At 44.5% G+C, this 12,421-nt stretch overlaps 1 protein-coding gene across 1 annotated transcript in view; it reads right to left on the bottom strand.

The window, feature by feature from the left end:
* HTT (huntingtin) overlaps positions 1-11,681 on the bottom strand; it is a 797,032-nt gene extending 785,351 nt beyond the window's left edge. Inside the window, exon 1 of the mRNA XM_029606726.1 lies at positions 11,364-11,681. Within this exon, the coding sequence (XP_029462586.1) occupies positions 11,364-11,464 (101 nt within the window). The 5' untranslated portion in view covers positions 11,465-11,681. The remainder of the gene's footprint in view (positions 1-11,363) is intronic.
* Between the last annotated feature and the right edge of the window lie 740 nt (positions 11,682-12,421).

The following is a 12,421-nucleotide window of genomic DNA, read 5'->3' on the forward strand; positions in this document are numbered from 1 at the left end:
CCAGTAAGGACTGGTCTAGTGGAAAGAAAAAGACATTTATATTTAGGGTACAAACCCCTCATTAACAGTTGGACACTTTGATAAGCTGAATAAATTTAAGTAATCCTTCAGTCTTGCTGTATAATGTCAGGAAAGATATTGCACAAATTTACAGTTTATGACACCTATTTAATAAAATGTATAGTCCTTAAGCTGTTTTTTTTTTTTACTTCCAATTCATTTTCCAAATTCCCATCTGGGTAGTTAATGTAAAATGGCATGTGGCAAGGTAAGCAAGTATAACAGAAGAGGGTCTCTGCTGCATGTGCTGGAGCAGAAGAGCAGCCCGTTCAGGAGGTTCTCTCTCAAGTTGTAATTTGCAAAACCCTATCCAAATGAATTCAAAAAGACTACACTTAGCACGACTGATTACAGAAATAACTGAAGGAAGAGCATTCTTACCAGAAATGCATATCACAGCTGAAGAAGTAGCTGTTATTTCTAATCACAGCCTGACTTAGAGGTCATTAGAAAGAGCAAACTTGAAAACTGGTTTCCAAACTGAAAGAAGCATTCATTTCATTCAATTAATGACATGGGGCTTTGTTTTAAGCACACAAGAACGACACCATTGTGGGCATGTTCTAGCATCAACATCTGTTACAGCAAATAATCATGCATGATTCAAGTCAATGATTCCCTCTTGATTTCTACCATGAAGTGCAACCAAAAATAGCAGAAACCAGTGTGCTACACAGTAAATTGCTTAAGAAGAATGAATGCAAGATATCTTACAGAGCAAAGTGCATGTAGCAGCTTGGAGCATTCTATGTATATCTATGGAGAAACAGATGAGAAGCATGGGCAGAAGGGCACCAATAGGTAGTACCAATTAAGAAAAACATAGGGCCAGTTGTAGTAAGCATTTTTGCTGGACATATAACAGGAGAAACCTCTTCAGTACATCTTGCCTCGGGGTTCTTAATTCTTCCACATGCTGGCTTTTGCTCAACTCTATAACCAAACTACAGCAACAATACAATATTCAAGGTGGCCAGAGAGGAGAAAAATGCATGGACTGAGCATGTTGACATACAGGACTACAACCACTAACTGAAAATAGTACAAATTTATAAAGCAGATAAGAAAACTGGCAAAAAAAAAAAAAAAAAAAAAAAAAAGTGTGTCTTTCCTGAGCAAAAAATTATCAAGCAACTACTGTAGAAAAAAAAAAGTGTTACAATGGCTTCCATGTCATACACACAATGTTTCACACATGCTTTAATTAAAGAAAACAAAACAGGAAACTACAACCAAGCCTCACTGAACTGAAAGGTTGAACTTAACCAGTAAAGTATAGAAACCAAGCATTCTATAATCTTAACCAGACATCTATGTCATTTTCACCTATTAGTAAGGTCCTTCATTTTTAGTTTAAACCAATTTTCACCCTCATTTTGGGTTGATTAAAGAGTAGCTCCAGAGCTGCAGATCAGTGTCTAAAGGCCTCCAGCAACTGCTGGAAGCCACTGTGGCTGCAGCGTTTCAAGCCCTGCTCCTCACCAGCGACAGTGCTCGCCCACCAGTGCTGTGTTATGGCATTTAAAGTCCAAATCCCCCCTCCCGCAGGCAGCCAAGGAACCTGCTGTTTGGCCCTGCCAATGCAGTATGTGCAGCGGGCCATGCTCCTTGGCCCCCATAAAAGCAGAGCGCAGGAGCCTCAGTAAGCGTGCTGCCGAAGGCGAGAAGAGCAGCCTGGAGCCATCACTAGTAAGGATGAATGCTGTTGCACTGAGAGAGAAGAGGGAGATTCTCGGGGGTGTGGGAAGAGAAAGGGACAGGTTAGGCAGGTCAGGGGTAGAGATAGGGATGCTGTTGAATGGGAGAATGTGTTCAATATTGTTTTATTGTCCTGGCTTCTAGTCACCAAAATAAACTCCGATATTTACCCAGAAAAATGAGTCACATTTTTCCCCACTGATTTTCTCCTGCTTTTGTTCTTGTCATAAATAAATCCCCAGAAAAAATAAAAAAATAAAAACCAAAAATGATGGTCCCTAATTATTAATTAGTTATCTCTTAGCTCATGTAGGATAGTGCACCCCCTAACGAGGTACCCAACTTCATGCCCTAAGCTAAGGCTAGGGTGTCAAATGGCTTCATTTTTTCAGGGCAAGCTGATCTAAGTCCTGGTTTTAACCCATTACCTGCACAAATGGGTAATCAGAACTACAAGCCCATGTATGAAGGACCAGGACCAGTTCAACCTGTCCTGACTGGAAAAAATGGACCTGCGATCTTATCTGACCTCAGGTACATAGGAGCCAAGTTTGGGGGTGTGCCCCTGGCAAAAAAGAAAAGAGAGAACACAGTGGGTTGTGAATAAGGACTGAACAGCCTGTATTTAAATGTCTAAAAAGGAGCAGACAATGTGAATATGGGGAAGTCTCATGTGCCCAAAACAAAAGCTTAAAGTCCCACAATTCATTCTTCTTGCCAATCCCAGATCTTCCTCACCAGTCTCGTCCCTCTTGCTCCATTCCCCCCCCCCCCCCCCCCCAGCCTCAACCAACTTCCCATCCTCTCAGTCTCTTCCCCTACCCTCTCCTGGCACCACCATAGTTTCTCAATCCTTTTCTCTCATTCTCCTACTCTCTTCTCCCTCTCCTCCTTACTCCCGCTACTCTCTTAATTCTCACCCTCCTGCATGGGCAAACTCTGAATTTTACATTTGGGGGAGAGGGTTTAATTCCTCTCATCAAGCTTCACTCCCTACATCCCCCCTTAGAATATTCTGCTCCCCATTTTCCATTGACCTGTCCTTCTCTATTCCCCGCCTAGTTCCTCTTCCCATCCCCCCCCCCCCCCCCCAGGAGATCCTCCTCACCCCGCTGTCCTCCTCTGCAGGCTTGGTTCACCCATCCCTTCACTGATTCCCATCACTCAGCATGTTAGTCTTGCCTTTGCTGGTAGACTCCACTCACCTTTCAACCTGTGATTCCCCTCAGCCACAAGCTTGGATCACTTCCCTGCTCTGCACTCCCTGAGCCCGGGCACTATTTTTTTCTGGATCTATCCCTGCCTCCTCCCAGCACTCACAGATTCCAGTCCAGAGCCAGTCCCAAGCCTGCAGAGTCTGCGTAAGATACTCCAATATCTGCAAGTCCTGAGCGTTAGCAGCTCAGCAGTAAGTATCTCCCCAGCTCCAGAGGCACAGCCACATGTGGTGCTTCCTGCCCTTGATATGGAAACCCCAGAGGTAAGTGCTGTCTCCTGTGGGATATAACAGGGGAATGTGTTATTTACATTTATAGCTAAGGAAGCAATACTCATCTCAATTCAAGCCCTGACCACAGCCCCTCTCAATACTGGAGCTCCCACCACAACCTCCTCCCCCTTCCCCACACTTTCAATAAAATACCTTATTTACCCTGGTGGCTGCAGAGCTGCAAGCAAAGGGCAGATACCATCTGCCCCCTCCCTTGACCCTGCCCAGCTTGCACAGAAATCACCAAACTTCAAATAAACACTTTTCCAACTTTTGTGTCTGTAATTTGTCCCCTGAATCTGCTGGCTCTTGGTTTCTTCTCTGCCTAAGACCTTCCTTTTCTTTTAAAGCTTATTTTCTAGTCTGTCATTTCTTTATCAAATTTTCCTCTCTGTGTATAACTGTCTCTCCACAGCTCATTATCTTCTCACTGCCTCCTGGTCTCACCCCCCTCCTGCCACTTCCATCTCTCACCTTTCCTCTTCTCACAACCCTCCTCCTGGTTTACCTCCTCTATCAATCTCCCACCCCAGTCCTCCTAACCTCTTGCTTCCTTTTAAAGTTCCCTTCACTCAACCCATTATCCCTGATCCTCTCATCAAGCCCATGTCCTCTCTCCTAGCTTGTATCCCCTTTTCCCTTCTCAGCCCTCTCTGCTGCTCTCCCAGCCCCTCTCACCCTGTCTACTCCTCTCCCACAGCTCCTCTTCCAGGCCCTCTTCCCCTCATTGCTCCTGCTCTCCGAACCAGACTTCCTTCCTCTCGCAGATAATATCCCCCTTTTACAACCAACTCCAATCAGTTCTCTCAGCCCCTCTCTCACCCTTACAGCTTTTCTTGCCTTTCTATCAGCAGCCCTCCTCATCTCCACTGCACCTCAGACAACCTAACATGCTGCTAGTCTCTGGTTCTCCATTGGTTAGACATCCAGTCAGCCAATAAACTGTAGGGGGGAGGTGGGATAGAAACAGGGAGACGGAAGCACTAGCTAGTCGTGGGGGGAATTCCACGCTACTGCAGAGCACAGAATTTGCGCAGAATTCCCCCCCCCCCCCCCCGCGCAGAAAATGGCAGAGGAGACTGGGCATGCCGCGAATGGAGCGCGTGAAGCTGAAGGCCCCAGCGCACCATTTTTAGGCCCCCAGGTGCTGTGGGACGCACGCCACTCGTGGCAAAGATAAAGCCCCCGGCGCACCGTGCGCAGCAAAGATGAAGGCCCCCGTGTGCCATGAACGGACTTGTGCCCTGCTCACGACGAAGATGAAGGTCCTGGTGAGAGTGAGTGAGTGAGTGTGTGTGAGAGAGAAGAGAGGAAGTGAGGTGTGGGGAAGGGGAGGGGGGTGAGAAAGAGGGACCCTGTATGAGGGGATGTGTGCGTGCGAGAGAGTCTGTATGAGGGTGTGTATATGTGTATTAGAGAGAGGGAGGGAGGGACACAGAGAGCCTGTGTGAGGGGTAGTACTGAGAACGGGGTCAAACTCTGGGACTGGCGATAGAGTGGAAGGGGTTGAGCCTAGAGGTGGAGGGGAAAGATACTGGCAGGTGGAGGAGTTGGGGTCTGAGAGGGCAAAGTGGCCAGGGGAGTAGGGAGAGCGAGTGGAAGGGACACTCTTACAGTGAATTTCTAGGGAAATTCTGCATCTCTAAGTAATATATTTTTTCTGGATTAATTTAAAATGTAATTACTTAAAGACTGTCAAGTAAATTGTGTTATTTTGACCAATACAAAATTTGCAGAATTTTGAGTTTTTGTGTACAGAATTTTAAATTTTTTTGTGCAGAATTCCCCCAGGAATAACTTGCTTCCTGCTTCTGCTACAACATGAAGCTCTCAGCTCCTGATCCACAGGAGTACAGGAGACAATACTGGGGGTGCCCAAACACCCACAGAGCTGGAGTCTATACTAAGTAACCCAAGCAAGTTTTCAGGATCATCACAATGAATATGCATGAGATATTTGCATACAGAGGACAATTTTCAAACCTTTTAACAAAGTAAACAGCCCTTTATCCGCATAAAATGCCCCACTGAAAATTCCTCACTCACCAACCGGGACAGTGTGGTTTTACAAGCGGTCAAGGTCAGGGGGAGGAAAAGTATGTACAGAGATTAGATTCCCAAATCCCCACATGTTCCTTCAGTGAAACATTTCCCTTTCAGCATGTGCCTGCAGTCTGTGGCAAATTTAAACTGGCTATCATGAAACCCTGACTGGTAGAGAGTAACCAAGAACAAGTTTGGGAACCACTGCCCTAAGAATCAGGAATATGGTAAATGTTTCCTTAACAGGGGTCATGAAAACTTTGTAAGCATAGTGAATGAAAAGAACACAAACTCAAGATTTAACCCCTCCCACTTCTATAAAGTGTTTCTCAGGGTGTTTTGTTTTTTTTATGATAAAGAGAATACTAAAAATATACAGCTTCTATTTCCATTTCTTTTCCACATTATAGCATGGTAGATGATGGCAAATAAAGACCAACTGACCCACATAGTATGCGCCTAGTTGCTTCAATAATTGGTTCTAACCTATATAAACTTTATGGCCCAACAGTTTCCACCCCCTCCTTCAGGCTTCCAGCACAATCAGAACTGACCTTTATTTGCCTATGGCAACTATAAGCTTTCATTACAAGTATGTAGGGTTGTCCCCTATTTTTTTATTTTTTTTAAATAGTCCACCTAGCCCAGGTATTGCTGTGACAAACCACAGCTCCCTGCAGAACCTAGTATACATGGTTAAGTCTGATCAGTATGTGTCACTGCTGAGCAATGGCTGCGACTCCCTCTCCTCAGGGGCTCTGAAGCAGCATCCCACCCCCAGCCCCAGCTAGTTTACAACCTGGGAATAGAATCCAGCTTTTCTGCATGGTATTGTTGCCCTGAGCCATCAAGCCATATTAACTTTACAGCCTGCAGATATCTCGCCCAATTCAGGTCAATTAGGTCTTCATCTGTCATCTTCACTCTTTTTTCACTCTGACTAAAAGAACCCCTACTGCTCTGTGTCTTTTACACAATCTCTCATTTATGTTCTTACCATTACCCCCCATCTCAGTGGCAAAAAAAAACACAAAAAAAAATTGACCTATACAGATACATAAAAAAGGAAAAATGGTCAGATGGTGAATCTACACTAATAACCACCAATTAAACTACCAGAGGCTTCTTCTAAAACCTGTCCTGTAAACTGATGCACAGTCTCTAGGAGATAAAGTTAATCTACACTTTCACTTACAGGCTATTATCAGCCTGTAAGTGAAAGAATTTAATGTCCTACAGTAAAATGTACTGAAAACAAAAAATGCTAGCAAGCAATGGGCTTTGATGCTTCTCTCCTCCTCACATCAGATAAGCTGTCATTCACCTGAACTGCACCGACTGCCTCATATTTGGAACCACAGCAGTGCTATCATGGAGACCTCTGGCCAGAGCAGTGGTTCTCAACCTTTTCCTATTGGGACACACCTGGCAGATAACACTTACAGGTGTGACACACTGAACACTCAACCATCATGGGGCTAAATGTAAACATATACTCTGCATCCACAGGATCCCACACATGCCCCTGTCACCCCATCCCCAAACAATGGATGCAGAGCAGGACTAGGATATTTCAAATACAACTCACTATCAGGTCTATCCAGTACCGAGCGGTAGGAAGAGCTGCGTTAGTGCCCGGCGCACCCGCAGTTGCCGCACGCACAGTGCAGCTCACCTACCGCTCGATCCTGTATGTAAATAGCTTGCAAATGCAAGCTGCGTCTAAGAAGCGTCCGTGAAGCGTTAGGCCCGCGCAACCCATTTTACTGTATAGAGCGCTATACAGCGCCTATACAGTAACCTGGGTGCGCGGGCCTAACGCTTCACGGACACGCTGGTATCTGTCATTTCAAATGATATTTGAAATGACAGGTACCAGGAAGTGGACAGTTCTCCAACGCTCGGGATTGTCAGCCCTCTCTCCCCTCCTCCCGAAGCAACAAAAGCGAAAAAAAAAAGTTGCAAGAGAGAGAGGGAAGAGAGGACGGGCAATCCTATGCTCGGGATGGCCAGTCCCTCTCCCCTCCTCCCGAGGCAAGGTGCGAAAAGCAGCCTTGCTCCGGGAGGAGGGGAGAGAGGACTGGCAGTGTGAAGCGACCAAGCGACTTACTTTTTTTTGCAGCCCTCCGGAGGAGACAGCCATCAGCAGAAACGGATTGCTGCTCCCGGCGAAGATGGACGCCTGCACGGGGGAAAGCGGCCCCTGTGCGTGCAATTGGCTGCTCAAGACGTGACTCACGACGTTTTTGTAATCTCTTAGCCTCAGGTACAAAAATTTTAGATTGTAAGCCCTTTTAGGGGATAGTGAATTACCTATTGTACCTTATTGTAAACCGATGTGATATCTCTTTTTGAAATGAACATCGGTATATAAAAATCGTAAATAAAATAAATAAATAAATTGCAGACCGTACGGGGAGCAGTGGACGAAGCTGCACCAATGCAGAGTCTTTTGTGCCATTTGAGTTCTGCCTCTTGGTAAGCATCCTTTCTGAATCAGATGAAGCAACTTGCTGCAGAAGACCCGACATTGTTATTTTGATTCATATTAGATTTATATTCTGCTTTCAGGCACAAGCTCCATGATCATTGCTCATTCCAAAAATATCATATATGTTTGAGGATTTATAGATTCAAAGACAAAATGATGCAAAAAAAAAAAAACTTTACAACTAGAATAGACATTTTATGAGGAAGATCACTACTGATTCTGGGAAGTGTAATATCGCCCCCAACTCCTCATATTGTGAGAAAGTCACTGTATTTCTCTGAAAAAATTGAGACCTGTATGAGAGTCCCAAACTATCACAGCAAAGATATGAATCTTCTCTCTGAGCAGGGCCCATACTGGGATCAATTCATACCAGACTGAGGAAGAGATCTTCCAAATCATTGATGGTATGAATTTGTCATTCTGCTCTTTAAATCCCTGCCCAACAGCCATATTAAAACTCTCAGAAATGAGAGTAGTGGCTCTCTAGCTAAGGTCATGAACCTTTCACTACTTTAAGACTGCCTGCCTAACTGTGGAGCAGAGGTGGGCATTTGTACACCAGTTGCTGGAAAAGCCATTTCTTGAACCATCCCATCTAAAAAATTTCAGATGGATCTTTTCACTACCTTTGCTTGCAAAGGTCATTAAGGATATAGTATAGAAGCAGCTAAAAAAATGTCCTTGATGAACATGAAATACCTGACCAATTCCAATTTGAGTTAAAGAGATTTTTTAGCACAGAAACACTGTTGCTATCAACCCCCTCATAACTTTAGATGAAGTTTTGATTGTGGGATTAAATATGTCTGGATGCTTTTGGACATATCAACTGCTTTCAATACCCTTAATCATTTCATTTTAATATCCAGATACAGGCAAATTGAGATTGTGGGCATGGTTTTATCATGGTTTATGTCTTGTGTGTCTGATCAGATTCAGTAAGTAAGGAGTGGTTCTACTTACTACCTCCTCTTGCCATAAAGTGAGAACAGGTGTGCCATAAGTCTGCTATATCAGTTAAACTTCTTGCTGGAATTGCCATTGGGTATTGCATATATCCAGATGATATTCAGTTTTTCGTACCAAGATCTATTCTCCTGGTCCGATACTCTTGCTGTTGTTTCAATATATCTTCAACCACAAACCAGTGGCTATTTAATAAGTTAGAACTGAACCTGGACAAAACTGAGGTAATATTAATGAGCCATTCTGCATTGATCAATGCCCCTTCAAAAGTGCAAGTGAATGGATATACCATACCAATTGTTTCACAGGTAAAAAAAAAAATCTAGGTGTCAGGGCAGAGTCTGAAGTCTCTTTTCGTATACAGGTGAAGACAGTCACATGAGGTGCTTTTCTTAAATTTTGTCTTGTGTCAGCCGAACTATTTGTTCTCCTTTTATGATTTTTTTCATCCTTGGACTATTGCAACTCTGCTTAGAGATCCAATGGAAACTCTCAAGGCACTGCAGTTCATGCAGAACACTGCAGCACATCTGTTGATAGGCTCTGGCAGAAGAAAGCATATACTCCAGTCCTTCAATAGTTGCTTCCAAAGCAATGGTGATTCAAATTCAAGATTGTGACCTTGATTCATAAACTACTTAACAGCAACAATTCATCTCTGTGAATTTCTGCTATTTTGAGTTTTTATAATCCCTTACAGGCTTTAATCCATTACATTGCAGGCTACTGGAGGTTTCTTCATTGTGACCTGCCCAATTATCTGAGAACCGTGAAAGGGCTCTCTCAGTGGCAGGGCCTGCTCTGTGGAACTCACAACAGGACATTCTAGAATGAACGCCTGTGTGCAGTCATTTAAGCGATAACTAAAGGCACTTTTTTTTTTTTTACAAATCTTTGAACTCTACCATTAGAGCATTCTGTTCATCTGATTAGCTGAGCTACTTTTTTTTTTTGTTATTATGCATGCCATGTATGGTTTTAATAATTGATTCATGGTTGTACGTTTTAAACTACAAATGTTTTGATGTTTCCCACCCTGAATATTGGATACAGCAGCAAAAATCCTTTCAAAGAAAGAGACAAAGATATAAAAAATTATATGTGGAATGGAAGAGGTTAATATGAAATGATTTACACTAATCAAGATTTAAAACTAATTTAAGAAAGTATTTTTTAGTAAACATATAGTTAGGCTATGGTACTTGTTGCCAGAAAATATGGTTAAGGCTAGTAGTATAACAGAGTTTAAAAAAGGTTTGGGCACGTTTCTGGGGGACAGGTCCATAACGCACTATTAGTCAAACAGACTTCGGTTTCTCAAAGTCTAATTTTTTGGGAAGCACAAAATGAAACTTTCAGATTAGGATTTGCTGGGTACTTCCAGGGAACCCAGCCTGGCCACTGTGGGAGAGAGGATACTGGGCTCAATGGACCATTTGTCTGATCCAGCATGAAATTTCTTAAGAAGAAATTTTGTGTACACCAGTTTTTCCTAGTTTGGTCCAGGAGCTTTACTTACCAGGTCTAGTTTGAACAGTACCCACTACAAATTTGCAGCAGATTTGCATACAGAGTCTGTTGTGTATAGAAACATACATAATGCACATTCACTGTGAACAAACTGTAAACCAGCCCTAGGTGAAGCTCCAGCACTGGCTAGGAAACCCTAGTGCACTGCAGCAACATTAACATGGCAGCAGACTTCCTGCTTCAGTTTACAGTTATATGGATAATTTATTACCATCCTGGGTTTTCCAGTCACAAGGTTCACTGTCAAACTCAGAAGCAGCAACAGACACTTATATTTCTATTACACAGGTCAGGTTACAACAGTAGTCAGAGTCAAAACTCTCCATGAAGAAAGGAAAAAAAAAAACCACACACACTATCACTCATTCTAAAAAACAAAGTTGATTTTTGTATCAGAATTGCTGAGGCAATCAAAGTAATGAACTAGCATGGGCCTCAAAGCTAAACCATAATTAGAGAACATTTTAAGCGTAGCTCAAACCACTTTATCTTTCAGTATGACCATTAGCCAAACCTAAAAAGGTTACAAGTCCTCGGCTATACCTTATCAATTTTTTTATTTATTTTGTCTGCAAAGACTATACAAAGGACTATTAAGACGTTCACTATTTGAATTACATAAAAAAGCAAACAATATCTAGTTTTATGCTTCCATCCATGACTTAAGCTCTGCGATTATTTTGTGAACCATAAAAAAAAGAAAGCCACCTGAGCAATCCACACTTCTAGCTGAAGCAAATCCCTCCAGTGTGAGAAAAGGTTACATAAAGTAAGTCAGACCCGTGAACAGGATTGAAGCCAGAGATGTGCTGCAAACTGGTTATCAATGAGGCCCCCTGACAGCTTGGCAGTTCTGCACGAAACCACTTTGGTTTCACCAAATAATCCAAGAAGCGATCGCAGCAGACAACCCCCAACCCGTCACCGAAGCCCCAGTCCCTCTCGTCGCTACCGGCCAGGGTAGAGCAGGACACGAAAAGGGGAGACAGGCAATAAGGCAAAGTTATGGAACTGCCTGCAGCCGGGGAGCGGGGGAGGAGAAGGGAGAGAGGGGGGGGGGGTCAGTTCGCCGTGGGCACTCACTGCTTCTGCACCGGCTCATCAGGCACCACCGGCGGTCCCTGCTGCTGCTGAAAAGACTTCAGAGACTCGAAGGCCTTCATCAGCTTCTCCATCGTGGCCATGTCCGGGGCTCAGCCCGCCCCCTTCTAAACACCACAGCGACGGAACAAGCGCAGCGGGAAAACTGCCGAGGGCGGCTGCGCCGCCGCTTCGCTCTGCCCGCACAGTCAGCCGTTAAATGAATGATAGCCGCCTGCCAGACTGAGCGCCGAGCAGCATCCTTCAACCGTCCCGTCGCCCCCACCAACTCAGCGGCAACAGGAAGCGCAGCTAGTGACAGCAAAGGCGCAGCCAAACCACTGGGGCGGTGCGCAGGACCGCAAGACCGCCCCCTCCCCCCAACGCTGACCAATCCCACAACAGACTCTCCTGGGGAGAGCTGTGACTGTTGGGCACGGGCCACTAGTGCGCGAAACGAGACAGCCCAAGTTTGGTTGCGGCGGCAACACGCACGCGCGCGAAAAAAGAAAGGAAAAAAAAAAAACGTGAGCAAAGTACTGCAGCGGAGAAACCAGCGCGCGCAGAGTGCTCTACTAGTGACGTCATACGCATGGCCCGGTATCTTTAAAGGGACAGGCTGCAAAGCGCAACTTCAGTAAATGTCCATGGCAAGGGAGAGTAGGGGGATCATTGGGCATTAATATACTGTAGTTTAGGGTACCAACCGGAGATGGATTTTAAGAGATCTGTCTTTAGGGTCCATAATACAGTGCTTGTTAATTGGCATAAATAGTTGCTTATGCTGAGATCACACAAGCCGATACAGTACAGTGCGCTCCGGCAGAGCACATTGTTAACCCGCGTTTGGACGCGCGTTTTGGATGCCACAGGCCCTCATTTGAATACTGAATTGCGCTCACCCGATCTCCCGCGACTTTTACAGTATCGGCCTGTGTGTAGGGTAGTGCTGCGTTATGTAGGATAGGTATCATTTTGTTTAAAAGTTGTTGTTTTTTAATTCTCGATCTAAACTGGACCTGTAGTACCTGGACAGAATGAGCAGAGGCAGTAGCCCCTCA

Source organism: Rhinatrema bivittatum, chromosome 1 (assembly GCF_901001135.1).
Source record: "Rhinatrema bivittatum chromosome 1, aRhiBiv1.1, whole genome shotgun sequence".
Classification (NCBI taxonomy): domain Eukaryota; kingdom Metazoa; phylum Chordata; class Amphibia; order Gymnophiona; family Rhinatrematidae; genus Rhinatrema; species Rhinatrema bivittatum.